Here is a 15,622-nt window from a genome sequence, read left to right as displayed (position 1 = left end):
AGTGTGAGAGGCTGTCAAATGTCGCTGCTGGGTCATGTGACGCGACATTACATGACCCGTGGCGTCATTTGACGCTCGATACAAAGTAAGGGAGGGGGGCGCGAGCAGGCAGGGAGGGAGCAGGGCAAAAAGTTTGCGCACCACTGATTTAGACTCAAGATTCCCCCAACAGGTCAGGTTTTCAGGATATCTCTGCTACAGCACAGGTGGTTCAATAAGTAGCTCAGTCTTCAACCGAGATACCTGTGCTGAAGCAGGGCTATCCTGAAAACCTGACCTGTTTGGAGTACTGGAGTTGGGAGTCCCTGATCTAGAGGAATGTGTGTTGGTATCTTATTGCAACCAGCGATCCTGAAGGCAAACGTCAAAAAACACACAAATAAGGTTTTATTCAGATTTTTTTTAATAATAATAATAATAAACTGTGCCAGTAAAAGCTTTCAAAGGCGATGATATATCAATAAATAACAGTTAAACTGAGTTCCTGAGAAAGAAACTACCACAATAAAGGTTGTCAGATAGGTGTAAATGACAAAAATGGCATTATTATAGAAAGCAGTAATACTGAATCTTACAACGTCACAGCACAAGCACAGCATACGTCAGGGGCACAACTCTCATACCAATGTAAACAAGTACACAAGGGTCATGTGTTCAGCTAGACTTTTTGGTTTAAAATCAAAATATGTGTGTTGTTGCTTAAATATCTAAACAGTGGATAATATATGTTAACATTACGAAAGCATTGTATATGAAATAAAGAATACTCGGTTTGACCAACCAAAACTCGGTTTACAAAAGAGGTTGACTTTTTAAAATGAAGGAACAAGGCTGTTATGAATCAAACAAATAACTTTTCTGTCCGTGTTTAATTATTCAGCCACCTGTAAATTAGAGCTAGGGATGGTTATACCACTGGCCTCTTCAGCACGCCATTAGTTATACATAAAGATATGGCTTAGTATAGTGTGTGTGTATATGTGTATATATATATAAATATAAATATATATATATCACACACACACTTAACATTGCATAGCTTAACTCATTTCCTGGCAAGAAAAGGGGTTAATAAGAATTCTTCAAAGGTTATATATATGTGTATGTGTGTATAATATATATATATATATATATATATATAAAACACACACACACACACACACACACACACACACACACACACACACACACACACACACACACACACACACACACACACACACACACACACACACACACACACACACACACAAAGAATTCTTATTAACCCCCTTTCTTGCCAGGAAATGAGTTAAGCTATGCAATGTTAAGTATTCGTGTTGCTTTCAATAACCCTCATTAAGATATCAATTGCTAATTAAGTATATTTCTTATTCTAATGGGGTATTCTATGCCTATTGAGTCCGTTAAGTATTGTAACTTTGCACATCAATTAGGCTAGATGATAACGTTTTTCAAAAATATTAAATAAAATGTATAAACAGGCCAGGCAAAACCAGTGCAGAAACACTGCATGCGATTAATCAATCAAGAAAATCCCATTCGATCTCCTATTTTGAAGCACATCAATTATGTACGTGCATAAAATGAATGTAGTCCCCAGAGTCAGAATGGTGAATTCATTGCTCACGCTTCTATGAAAAGCAGGATAACACCTAATCTACTGCTTACCAAAGGCAAGAAACCCCAATAAAAGAGCAGACCCGCATAGCAGAATAAGAATAGTAGTTTGTATAATGATGGCAGCTTAATTACTTCCCACGGGGAATACTTTGACTGTGGAATAGGAGGTGCCGCCACACACCGGTTTATCCAAAAAATGGTTAGATTGAAAAATGCTTCAAAGCAACTGGTTACCAAGGAAGATTTACCTATCTATCGCTGTAAATACTTACATTTAAGCCAATAAACTCATCAGTGCCATTACTTCAATTTGGTTCTCTATGGCAAACTACTCAACGTGTTCTTTTTTTCACTATTGTTTTTTTGTTGTTGTCTTAAAGAATTCTAACCAGAGATCCTCTGCAGCTGAACTGTGCGTTAATTATTTTTATTCCGGAGACCCCCAAGCTCCCGAGATACAGTACTTGTCTCTTTTAGCTGCCCGGTGTTCCAGCACCGATTTGGGAAACCATAATGGATGTCAAATCGGCCATGGTCCCACGGGCCAATAGGAGGCAAAAAGCGGGTGACGTTGCGGCTACCTATAGGATGACTGCACGTGCAAGCTTTACAAATCTTTACAAAGTACACCAATAACTAAAATGGTAAGTATTTCAGGAACCAGGGGGGCTCCAGAGATAAAATAAATAAATCGTGCTGTTGGAGGATACTCTGTTCGAATTCAAGATCAGTATGGAAAATAGGTGGTGTGTATAAATTAGGTTATTGTTGAGCTGATCAAATAGAAATAGCTCCCTGCTGTGTTTGTTTGTTTGTTCTCAAATGAAAACTCATACAAGTCTGTTTTTTCCCCTTTCTTTTAATCCCGCCACTGCCAGATGGGCTTGCAACACAGGCCTCTCACTTTGGTCCCAAGTGGGATTGTACACTTACAGACTTGGGAAGCTTCAATAAACAACTACTACCAAGCTAAAGTAGTTCACGGCTTTAGCCATTAACTGCAATTTTGGGAAAAAAAATAAAAATGAGGTACAGTACTCGTTCAATGGAACAGCAACCCGTTAAAACGAATAGTAGTGTTAGGACCTGCAAATTGGTCATGCCTTGATGTTGGCTGCAGGCTTATAACGCTTTGGCCAAAGGGTTTAACTAAATGACCCTTACTCATGAGCAGATTAGCACTGAAGTATTGTGCTATATGTGGTGTCACTTTGGATATTGCGCAGGGCGCTTCTGTTTTTGTTAAAACGAATGTGCTTCTTGCCCGTGGGTTCAATTCCACCCTACACCGCACGTGATTTTATTTTTTTGTACATTAGCTCTCCATGCGTCTTCCCAGTATGGACACGATCTACATTCCAATGGTCTGTCCCAGCTATACATGTGCTAAAAATAGGGCTGACCAAATGTACATGGTGTGCAATAAAGGTGTCTGATGCACAGGATTCCGATGCATGAGGAGGACCCAGGATAAGGGACCCTGACTTCTAAGTCTCGCATCTCTTTAAACGACGGGAATAAGAGGCGTTCTAAGAGCCTGCTAAAATGGTCTTGCATCTGTGGGTTGTCAGGGCTTCTACACGTTTCTTTCCATTATCAAGATAAGAGTTTGTGCAGAACAGGGTAATGTAGGGGTTGTGAAGGCTGCAGAGGGAAATACATTTGAATGACAGTTTCCCATAAACAGAGCAACAGCTACAGGGGAGAAAAAAACAAAGTATAGGAAGAAGAAAAATTGGGATTATATAAAGAGTGTATTTATCAGCACTTTCCCTGGGGCAGAGCCGACGCTCGCGGTCATATTCTCCCTTAATGTTGGATTCAGTATAATAAAGACTATTTTGCATTCTTTACGGCTCTTGAAAAATGGTCTTCCATCGTGTAAATCAGGGGTGGCAAACTTAAGTCCTCAAGGGCCACAACAGGTCACGTTTTCTGGTCATCTCTGCTTCAGCACAGGTGGCTCAATCAGTATGGCATTGAGCCGCCTGTCCTTAAGCACGGATACCCTGAAAACCTGACCTGTTGGTGGCCCTTGAGGACTGGAGTTGGCCACCCCTGGTCTAAATGAACAACACCAACACTCTGTACTAAATACATAGGGTTTCTCCCCCCCCCCCCTCCCTTTCTATCTAGAATAAGATGGTGTTCACAGAGCCAGCCTGTGAATAGGGGGGAGGGGGAGAAATGTAAAAGTTCATACTCATGCACTATTTAACTCAGAAAAGACACTTCCACACACATTCTATTGCATCACAACAGGCATATACACAGCAGCGGTGAACCCTTCCAGTGGCAGAGGAGCACTGACTGGGGTTAAAATGTTACCATTTTGAAATGTCAAATATATACCTTTGAAACTTTTTTTTTTATGTGAATAAATGACATCAATAACCATAGAAATAGAAAAAGGACTTTAAAAAAACAAAACAAAAAAACAATATTGCACAGAAACTATAACACGTGTTCTTAGGTCAGAGGCCTTCTCTAGATTCTGCCGCGTCCTTTGGTGCAATCGCATTGAGTCAAAATATATATCGTTATATAATATTTTTTATTTTACAATTTACAAAATATGTTGACTAATTTTTTTTAATTCTATCCTGATCCTATACTATTGAACTAAATCCTACTGCAAGTTAAAAAAAAAAATATATCTAAAATATTAGTTCAGGAGGCCTTTTATAAATGGCCTCCACTATAATTAAAACATTTATTTTACTGCTTTATATCTCATTCCCGATCAATGCAAATATGGAATAGCTGCAGTATTTGTTCTTTGAGTTAGAAACTGTTTTTTACTCTATGTAGCCTCGAACAAAAGCAGTAGAATATTCTAGATGTCACGATATTTGTTGTGCTATGTTACCTCACAGATTGGTTTCCATTTCCCACTCTGCAATATTGCTTACTGGCACTGCGCCATTAATATGCACGTTTCCCCCTATTAACTGCTCCCCTTGTGCCCCTCTGAAGTAAAAAATCTGAATCAAGTGCTACAGCTAATATCAAACATTATAGCAACAGCAGCATGGTTTGTTAATGTTAAATTCCTAGAAAGGTGGAAATACAAAAAAAAGGATGTTATAAAATATAAGTGCTCTTTCTAAACTTTAGCATTTTCTTAAAAATATATAGTTTATTGCCGAGGATGTCCACAATAGTCTGTTAAAATAAAGTTATTGAGGCTATTATAAATCATAGGCCTCTCAATGTTGATAAGAAACAATGGGGCTTATTTAAAGCAGTCATTTCCCGCCCTTTTTCCCTTCAGCAGAACCCGGGTGTCCCGAGGAGCTTATATTAAAAAAACAAAAAAAAAACAACTGTGTGTCTCATTTTCGCTTAGAAAACAAAAACAGATATGTCCGCGGGTCACCAACAGAAAACAGCAACATCCCGATGCTGTGGCGGCTTTCTAATGGCCGCCAGGCCCGCTTCGGCAGCCATTTTGTATCCAACGGGCACCACTGGATTAAACAATTCCCAGCACAGAAGGAGTTAAAGATCATTGTGCGATTGCAACACCATGCAGCTTCAAGGCGGCAAAATTAGACTGGTTGTGTGTGGAGTCCTTTTTTGAAACCCGGGCTAGCTTTGTGCTGCAACTGCACCGTACAATCAGTGAAGCAGCATTCCATATGCCAACTGAGCGTACTACAATATAAAACGGGAACGAGTATGACTACACTTCCAACCATCTACAATCCTGTACATCTTCTTGAACACATGCAGAAGAGTCCAACAAACTATGAGTGGAGCACTCCAATAATGACAGGGCTACGGACTCCCTTTTGAACAACAACAGGGAACAAACTCTCCTGTTTTTGGTTATAGAACTTGCACGGAGATATATACAGAAGCCCTGACAATGTCAAACAAGCTGAAAACATGATGGTCCCATAATGATTAAGGCAAAAGTGGTGCAAAAAAAAAAAAAGACACCAGATGTAAGAGAGAAAAATATCAATAGGATGTCTTCTTCTATACATCTGGAATTATGATTTTGCCCCATAATTCCACCACTCTTTGCCTGGATACGTATGCCCCACAGTAACAGGGACACACTACACAGGCTAGGAAGTGCATAGATACTCATCATCATTATGCAATGCAGCACAGTGATATTTAAGGCGGGTATGGGAACTCCCTGGAACATAAAATGCTGCTTTAAATAGGCCCCAGAAATGCAAGCAATACAGATCATTTTTTTACAATAAAGATCATTGTAATAGGTAAAATGCACTTCATTTGATGAGCCGAGCACTTTCTGTTATGCGAGGATAATTCAGGTTTGTGTGTGTAATATTCATTGTAGGACCTCACACATACACCGGTTGGCAGACTTCTGATTCGCTGGCTGCATCTGGACTCGCCTCCTGTGACTCCGCACATGGGGAGGCTTCTGCCTTGGAAGGCTTTGGGTAGCGGAACGGGTAGCCGTGGTCATCAAAGAACCGCCGGAAAGTGAACTCATAAAAAGCGTGCTCTGTGTGCTTATTCCCGGGAGACATGAAGGTGTCCCATGTGAGGGTGCTGTCCCCGCTGTCATTCCAAGGGCTTTCCTCTTCCACTGGGTCAAAATTGGAGGTGTCCATGGGGTGGCTAATCTTGGGGACATAAGGTGCCGGCTGGTGGCGGACGTCGCTGGAGAAGTCAATCGAGCTGAAGAAGGAGTGAGCCTTAATTTCATCCGCCCCATTTCTCCCAAGCCGATATTCAGCCGCACAGCACAACTTGGTGATCAGATCCGTCGCCTCTGGGCTCAGTTTGATCTGGGAGGGAATGTGCAGAGTGTTTTCCCAGTTTATTACCTAGAAGAGAGAGTGAAAATTTGAAAAGATTGGTTCAAGACAATTATTTTGCCTTCTTTTCCCCTCCCTCCCAGATACGTGATATGAAGATCATGCACAAATCAGATCCTACATGTTAGATATTGGGAGCTAAAGCAGTAGCTTCGTGGTAATGTCACTGCCTTTGTAGATTGTAAATCAGGTTTGGATCCGGCTCTACTAGTGACCTTGGGCAAGTCTCTTTATCTCCTTGTGCCTCAGTCACCAAAATTAGAATGTAAGGTCTGCAGGGCATTGTGAATGCAAAATTATATGAACAGAGCTGCATACACTGTCAGTGTTCTAGGAGAAAAACAAATATATGAATGTTTAGATTTACTAAGGCATACTGCTCCACGAGACACCTTGAAGCACTGCCTAGTAAATATGGCTCGTTCAAGTGAATGGGCTGTAACGTGTCTTCCAGCAAGGAAGTGTGTTCTGGAGAAGAACCTCGTAGCAATGTGGCCATATATGCTGTTATATACATCAACTAGACATGATTTTTTTTTAGAAAGGGAAACACTGCTTTATAGCATATTGAATATGGGCTTTAAAAGAGAAAGCCAATGGGGTTTTTTGGTTTATGTGTCAGGAAACCTGCACTCAGTATTAAACTTGTATTACACGTGAGAGAAAACATAATATGCTTAAAACTGCAGTTCAAGCTGCCATTTTAATTATTTTTTCCCCCATTCAATATGTGCATCAATACAACCTGCACACTGACAAGTGATTAGCTAAGTTGCAGATCGATCCGTTCTCCGGTAATCGATCGCTTTGCTCTGGGTTATTTAATTCAGTTATTGCTGCAAAACTGTACCCACAATGCAAAGTTCTGTGTGGAAGATCATGTGACCAGGCAGTTACTAGATACAATTGGTGCACTGCTAGAGAGAGGGCAGGGCTCAAGAGCCAGAGCCTGTCTCAGAAGAGGAAGTGGTTGTGACTTTGTAAATGGTTTCTATAGAAACAAAAATGCTTGTTACATTAGAATTCATTACAAATATCTTTAAAAATTGTTTAAAAAAAAATGCTACTAGTATTTTCTTATAGTACAGAACTGATTTATTTAAAAAAAAAAAAACACACATGTACTGTAGGATGGCTTTGACATGCATTGAGTTTAGTTGGTGTAGGTTGGATGTTTTTTTACATTTAACCTGAGCTCCTTTTTCCTGTATTAACTTGAGCCTCCCATGAACACTCACTTTTAGCTGAGTCTCTGTCGGGTTTGATGCAAGGAAGGGAGGCTGCCCCACTAACATCTCGAAGAGAATGACACCAACGCTCCACCAGTCGCAGAGCTGAGTGTAACCTGCAAAAGTGCAAACAGGGTTACCAATCCACTCAGAATACAATAGTCACAAGTCCTCATTCAGGTTTCCGTGAAGATACTTCCCCGTGCTGGAGAAGACTTTGTTTCCATGAAGCCACATTCTTCTCCAGCCCAGGGAAGTAGCTTCACAATGTACTGAACAGGGGTTTTAGACAGGAACAAGTGGAAAATCACTGCAAGTCATGATGGCCGAAGGTGGTATATTAAAATAAAAAGCAGGACATGCTCAGTGGGCACTATATGAACATTATAGGAGAGTAGCGACCCCCATTTTCGTTTTTAACATCTAAAATTTTTTTTTAAAAATAAATAAAAATTAAATCCTGGAATGAAATAGTGTAAATAACGAAAAATAAAAAGATTAATTGGGTGATTAAAAAACCCCCCAAAATAAATCAATAAAAAGGGGGAAGAGACGAAAATGTGGAACACGGGAGTTAAACTCATATGGTCTTCTGGGAGGTGGGGATTAATGCATTAATGTGTCAGTGTATTGAAACAAAGATACACATCATACTACAGTATGTCATTTGGTGTGTTCCTGCTTTTTCCATGAGCTGCTTTTCAAGTGTGTTTAGAAGAATCTTTATTGTTACAAAATTGGTTCTTTTCATTTCAATTTTCACACAATAAAAAAATGATAGAATCTCTCCCCAACAGTGTTTAGCATTGAATGTTCCCAGGAAATGATAAAATGTCTAGTTCTGGTGTGACAACCTGTTAAATACGGATATTACACACACGCTTCAGAGATCACATGCTTTTCGTGAGATGTCAAAAGCTTGCACACAACATCAGGCAGGACACTCGTGTTTCCCTCCCTAGAAGGCAGTGTCACTCTCCGTGTCATTAGCCATGCAAGGTCTTCACGGAGTCCCACCCATTAGTCTCAGAATTATCCTATTAAAATGCAAGTAAGATATCCCCTTTTGGAAGATGCCATAAAGTTTTTTTTTCATCCTGTCAGGAGGAAGATTCTGCTGGACAAGAAACATCAGCAACTTTAGGGCATCCAATAAAGTGTAGGATCTTAGTTTGCTTGTACTTTGACCAATTGATCATTTCTTGAACTAGCCTTCTATATAAAACGGTGTGTGGGGTGATATGTGATCCCTGAGCACCCTTCTGAATCTCTGGTTGTGGCATGCGTGTTCATACCAATATTCCAAAACGTCAGCACCCAGGGCATATGTATTCATACCTTTACGCAGAAGGACCTCTGGTGCTATGTAATTAGGCGTCCCCACTAACGAATGAGCCAAACACCTATGATGCTGCCTTTTAGCTCGTTGCTCCAAGGTCTTCAGCCTATCTCCACATCTGCAGTTGGACACATCGTCCCAAAGCTCACTGGGCTCCATACTGTCTTGTCGGATGTGGCTCCCTAAAGAATGAGGGGAAAAAAAACAATCAAGTAAACGTGGAAAATCGAAAACGTGATGTGAAAACCTGAAATGTGTCACATGATTTCTTACAGCATCGCATTAACATCTTAACACATTTGCTGCCAACTAGGCCTACAATGCATTGTGGAGCATATACTCTGGAGAGCTTTATTTTACCGCAAATGTTATTTAGATGTCTAAAATGTGGGGAGAGAACACACATAAAATGCAAATACAAGACAGTTCACGTTAATGGCATCACCTCTACCCCTCCTACACGGCACAGGGATATTAAGAGTTAATACAAATACAGACCCTGGGGCGATTCCTCCTTTTAGATAATGTCATGTAGAAACTCCCACTAAATAAGATTGTAGGTAATGCAGGAGAACTTCCACTACTACAATCGTACTATGCAATTATTTATAACAAGATGGTCTGCATTCATAATTAAAGGTAAAATGATCCTTATGTTTGTATTGCAGCCAAACTGTTGCTGGGTGGGGCGAGGATGGTCCAAAGACCACATTATGAGCACCTCAACCAGGAGCGTTTTGGCTGACTGTCAAACATGTGGCTCTCCTTACCTCAGTAAAAGAGCTGGAACGGATACTGAAACAAAATCAGCTAAATAAATCATCATGTTGAAATCAATTCAAATGCATCAATGCAGCTTAGAAGAGCGCTGTCTGCATGTGTTCTGTAGAACGGTTACTCCACTGTACAGGCAATGGCGCCCCCCTCTGGACGGGGACTTCGGCACTGGGTAGTGTAGGAGGGATTCTCAGTGGAAGATCATCCTTTGAGAGCCACATCCAGACCTGAAATCAACTATACGGGTAGCTGTGTTCTATAATGTAAATATAGTGGTTTCGTGCCTCAAGCAGCACCACAATAAAAATAAAGCCAGGAGAAGCTAGGAAAATGGGTTTTTGTTTGCCTTTGTGTTACCTTTCCCATTAACTTTGCATCATTGTGTATGGATTTGTACCGTATAAGAGGGCAGTGAAGGACATCGTCTCTCGAGTATATGTATACAAAAAGTAACTTTAGGTTTTATTTGCTTTCTGGAGAATGAGTTTGAAGGCAGCTAAATATTAAATAGAGATTTTCTGTATCAAATCTACGTCGCACATGCTTATTTTGAATGTGGTTATATTATATACACTTGTAATGTTGCTCTATTTAGCAAAATGTCAAAAATGATGGTAACCACACACAACATCTGTACAACCGGAACTCCACATCATCAAGAGATATAGGTCCATGTTCATTATTTTTTTTACTCCAATGAATTTGTTTTAACGCACAATGACAAAATGAGGTTGTCAATATTCTTGGCGCGTCAATAACTAACTCACAATGTTGGTAAAAGTCACTGACATAGAATTAATATACATGTCAATTATTTTTAATTTAAAGTTGGTTCATTTAATGGTATTAGCACCTACAACGGTACAACAAATCTACACTTATACATGGTCGTTACGGAGACTATAACCGCATTACAATTTTTTAAGTAAAATGTTTTGAACAGAGTTATGTGGGGGGGAAAAACATGCTGTGGGCCTTTGTCGTTTTAGTAAAGAGGTTAAAAAACCGTATATGATCATTCACATGAGCTTACCTTTCTGGTAGTATTTTGAGTTATGAGTCCACCGAAATCCAGTACAGAGACCAAAATCTGTCAGTTTAATGTGGCCATCCAGGTCTATGAGAATGTTGTCAGGTTTGATGTCCCTGTGGATAAATCCCATCTTGTGGACACTCTCGATGGCCAGGGTCAGCTCCGCAATGTAAAACCGGGCAAGGTGCTCAGGGAACACTTCCATGCGTATGAGGAGGCTCATCATATCCCCGCCTGGGATGTAATCCATCACAAAGTACAAGTTGTCCTTGTCCTGGAAGGAGTAGTACAGCTTCACCACCCACTCATTGTCGGCCTCTGCCAGAATGTCCCTCTCTGCCTTGACATGAGCCACCTGGTTTCGGTTCAGGACGTCCTTCTTCCTCAGGGTTTTCATTGCATACAAAGCTTTGGTATCCACTTTGCTCGCGAGGCATACCTCACCGAAAGCGCCGATCCCCAGAGTCTTGATCTTTACAAACAAAGACTTATCCATTTTTGCCCTTTTTAGTCTGTTGTAGTTGGATTCTTTTTGGTAAAGGATTTTCCTCATTTGCTCTTGTACAACTTCACCGAGTCCAGCCTACAAACCACAAAATATTTCCCAAAATCAGATGTACACATCACAAATACACAGGAAAATCAGCTTCACACAGCCCAGCCTACAGTTCACAAAGACATATAAATATTATGTTGACATACACCAGCATGTAACTCACAAACAAGCCAGACTGGCATAGATAAAAGTTCTAGGTGTTTTATAGTGACTTTCAGGTTAGTGATGGCAAAATAACCTGTTCTTAACAGCTCATGCAGAAAACTCTCTAAAAAGTACAAACCTATTATATAGCAACATAATTTCGCCATTATAGTAGAATATTGTAGCATAAATGAACAAAAGGAAGCGCAATCTTCTTAGAATACAGTGTTCTCTGAAACAGCTACCGTGTTTCTAAACTACTGTGGCTATGACAAAGCCAGTAACTTATCAATGTATCAATAGTGGTAGTATTTTAAGCAATCATATCAAAATATATTTAAAAGTATGTCCCTATCACTTCCCTCACACAATTTTTTATTAAGTGGTAGACTGCCCACTTAAAATGCTCTGTTCCTGGTCCTATTTTAGCTTTCTTCTACTGTTTGTAAATGGCTAAAAGTCTATTGTACCTGATGTTTAAAGAGCAGAGTAGTGTATCTATAGGAGGAGAGAGCAGTGTACCTATAGGAGCAGAGCAGCATATCTATAGAAGGAGGTTTTTTTTCCCGTTGATCCACAAGACTAAATGATTTATAATACAAGATATGTGCACTGGTATTCTATTTTGAGGTTCACCACCTTAAAATATGTTGGCTTCAGCTGTATGAGTCATACTTTAAAGGTGCTATTTTTATGAGGCATTGAATGTAGGATTTTGTGGGTTATATGTCACATCCCCAAACAGAACTGGAGACGGCGGGGGAGGTCCTTACATTCTGAACGGCTATTCCTTCCCCACAGCTGTCTGTACTGTGGTCATTATTAGACAATCTGCAAATAAGTGGCGCCATTAATAACGCCTAAACTTAGGAAATAAATTGCTTCTTCATCCCATTTCATCTACTGTAGGACTTAGTGAGCCTTTCCTTGCTGGAAATGCTCTGCCTCTAGATCTTGACGGGGAATGCCACCGCCCAGTAACAGACATTTGGGCTGTATTGCCAGCTTCACTACTTTATTTGTTTACATTCGACCAACGCGCAAAACTTGAACTTTAAAAATGGTAAGAAATAGAAACTGAAATCTACAGCTTCTTCAACGGTAAACAGAGTTCTAAATTATGAGTCAGGGGGAATTTCCTACGGCATTAAAGAATGTGTTTTCCTCTGCCTCGATTTACAATGGAATTCACAGCTTTTCAGCAGTCTGGGTTAAAAAAAAAAAAGTACAAAGCCAGTAAAACCTACTCGCAGACAGCAGTTTCGATCTTTTGCGTCTCTTCAGTGCGAGGCCGATTATACTGGCTTTGCAATGTGAAGTTGCAATAGGTTTCAACCACACGTTACACAAGTTATAGTGGGTTAAAAAAAAGTGGCACAAACCCTACACCGTACAGTGAACAGCAAATAAAAATATCACTGGTGAGCACATTTTCATGTCCCAGACAGGTCTGCAACCCCTGTCTTTCACCATTATCTCTTAGCATACAACGCTTCCACTGCAGCCAGGGATTCTGGGAAATGACATGCAGATGAGCAGTGTCACCTTTTGTTTCATGCCCATTTTAACAGGAACCCCTATAAGCATATGCCTGTGGTATTAAACGGTGAATAAATGATGCAACTGAAGCGCATAACTACCATGATTCATTTACACATTTTGCATAGTGTCATAATGGAACACATTTGCCAGGAACACAGAACTTTGCGCCACATTTCCTCAGAGCATGGCAATGACAATGTAATCGAAGCTCTTTAGCTTAAGATCGTTCATAATCTTCTTCATTAAACATTCCTTCCCCATTATAGAGATTGTTTCTAGACCAGTTTCTGATCTTGACATATGTGGCTAAGCACATCTAACATACTTGCAATATATACTATTTGGCATGTGATCTATAAGTAAACGAGTTAACCATAGTACAATAATTATAATAAGAGAAGAAAATTACTTCAGCCATTTCTTGTTCCAGTTGTAACCTCCTGTTGACCTTCTGCTGATAAGTCTTCAGAACATTCTCCACGTGTTGCTCCATGTAAAATTTAAAGGCAAAAGGTGAGTAGCTCTTAATTCTGGACTCTCTCTTTTCCTCGTCTCTGCTATTTTTACGCACAGGAACCGGCGACGTTTGAATTTGTTTTTTATCCTTTCCGGGTTTCACGACCTTGGGGTTCTTGCTCGCTTTGTCAGGTTTTATCTCGCCACTGTCTTCATCCACTTGACCGCATGCTACATTATTGACAACTCGTAGGCTCTGATCCACTCCTGAGCACAAAGAGTTCAAGTCAAGCTGCTCAGGGTTGTTCTGCAGCAAACGGTGCTTGGGGTAAGGAGGTGGGGGAAATCTCAGATCCTGATTGCTATACTCCACATCTATCCCATAAGCACTTGCACCTCCAACTGATATTGGATGTGGCTCAATCAACTCTAAGCTATCCAGCACCTGGGCCTGTGCAGCTAACCAGCCAGGATGGGTAGGGCCTACAGCAGTCTGTGGCTCAGGCCTCATCACCCTCATGCTCTTCACTGGCTGGAGAATGTGGGTGGATGTGACTGCAGTGATGGTATTTGGAGAGGCCATGGAAGCATCAGGCTTGCTTGGGGGAGCCTGCCGCATCTGCACCTGTTTTTGCTGCTGGTTATTAAAGGAGTTGGTACGGCTTGGTACTTGGGAGTCTGGTCTGAAGGACACATGTTGCCGTGGTGATGAGTCCATTCCTGGGCCTTGAAGGGAATCACGACGAGACTGTGGATTTGGCCACTGACATACACTGCCAGTATCATAGAGATCCATGTTCAAGCTATTTCTTGATGGAGTCATCAGATTCTGAGGCGTGTCTGGGAACTCGCTGGTAAATGGTGGCCCTCTGGATACAACATGCATCTGGTGAGAGGAAGGACTTGATTGCTTGTGGTGAGAGTGTGGCATGTATAGACCCGCAGGTGCTTGCTGATATACATGGCCAGGGCTGTTTTGTGCGATCTGCCCTTTGCTCTGCAAATTGGCATAGCCTCCATCTTGCTGCATTTTATTTTGAAACGAGGGTGTCCTCTGTACTCCATACCCCATGGGATCCCCTTGCACCATAAGATGTTGCCGTACATAGTGTGTGCTGTTTGACGTATGAGATGCCTGTATCTGGAGGTTTGGGGTGCTGTGATTTCCAATAGCATAATTCATTGCAGCAGACTCCACATTTGCAGCATATGCCTTCTGTTGGTGCTGGTGGCTTCCAGGGGTGTTGTGAGGACCTGCAGGGGAAGATCTTTGTGTTGGGCCATTTAATGCTCCAGGCTGGGGGGCAGAAAGCAAGTAGTCCATGTACTGCCGTGGAACGTCACTGAGCACAATGGCACCTTCAACTGAAAAGGCAGACCCTTCATAGGCTGCATTATTCATTGGATGGTAAGGCGGGAAAGACTCATTTGTTCCTTCAAAACTTAATCGGCGTGGCACATTATTTGGAGCCGTGTTCTTTCCTTAAAAAAAAAAAAAATATATAATTTATTTAAAGCCATATTTGTCACTTCAAACAGCAGTGATACAGGTTCTCTGCAAAACGTCACATTCCCAGATTCAGTTAAAAGAATACAATATGGAACATGCCTAATTCACATTAATCACCCTTAACCAGTTGGTGCAACAATGTGTTGCAAACCCACCTGGCACTGAAAAAGTTCATTTAAAATATGCTGAACAGTCAAATTACGAACCCCCTCTCCCCCCATTAATTATACAGTACACCTTCAACCTCTAAGGGCTTGTTATGGGCTTATACCCAAAAGACATTTTGTGATGATCAGGCCTGAGCTGTGCAGCAGTTCTGTTAGGTCAAATATTATTACGCGGCAATATTAACTCAAAACAGACAATGATGGATTTCACAATTGAGCAAGTAATTCTGGTGAAAAATAAAGCATACGGGCAATTAAAGTAATACATAGAAAAAGTGTTATCCCGTTTCTAAGGTCAAAAAGATTTACACGGGACTTCACAGTTAAATTGCATAGCAAGGAGTGACACTGCAAATGAGGTACCCCTGTATAAGTGAAGAAAATGAAATCAGGCACACTGTCTTAATCATGAATGAAAAAAGGTTTAATATGCCAAGGAAT

At 40.8% G+C, this 15,622-nt stretch overlaps 1 protein-coding gene across 5 annotated transcripts in view; it reads right to left on the bottom strand.

Moving 5' to 3' along the window:
* Positions 1-390: 390 nt before the first annotated feature.
* Positions 391-15,622, bottom strand: part of LATS2 (large tumor suppressor kinase 2) — a 63,993-nt gene continuing 48,761 nt past the window's right edge. For all 5 annotated transcript variants that reach the window (XM_075592278.1, XM_075592276.1, XM_075592277.1 and 2 more), the window contains 5 exons: positions 13,458-14,986; positions 10,807-11,389; positions 8,996-9,178; positions 7,667-7,773; positions 391-6,437 (listed from right to left, as the gene is read on the bottom strand). In XM_075592278.1, coding sequence (XP_075448393.1) covers positions 5,946-6,437; positions 7,667-7,773; positions 8,996-9,178; positions 10,807-11,389; positions 13,458-14,986 — 2,894 coding nt within the window. In that variant the 3' untranslated portion in view covers positions 391-5,945. The remainder of the gene's footprint in view (positions 6,438-7,666; positions 7,774-8,995; positions 9,179-10,806; positions 11,390-13,457; positions 14,987-15,622) is intronic.

Source organism: Ascaphus truei, chromosome 3 (genome assembly GCF_040206685.1).
Source record: "Ascaphus truei isolate aAscTru1 chromosome 3, aAscTru1.hap1, whole genome shotgun sequence".
Lineage (NCBI taxonomy): Eukaryota > Metazoa > Chordata > Amphibia > Anura > Ascaphidae > Ascaphus > Ascaphus truei.
Note: the sequence above shows the minus strand (reverse complement) of the source record. Positions and strands in the feature narration are given on the sequence as shown.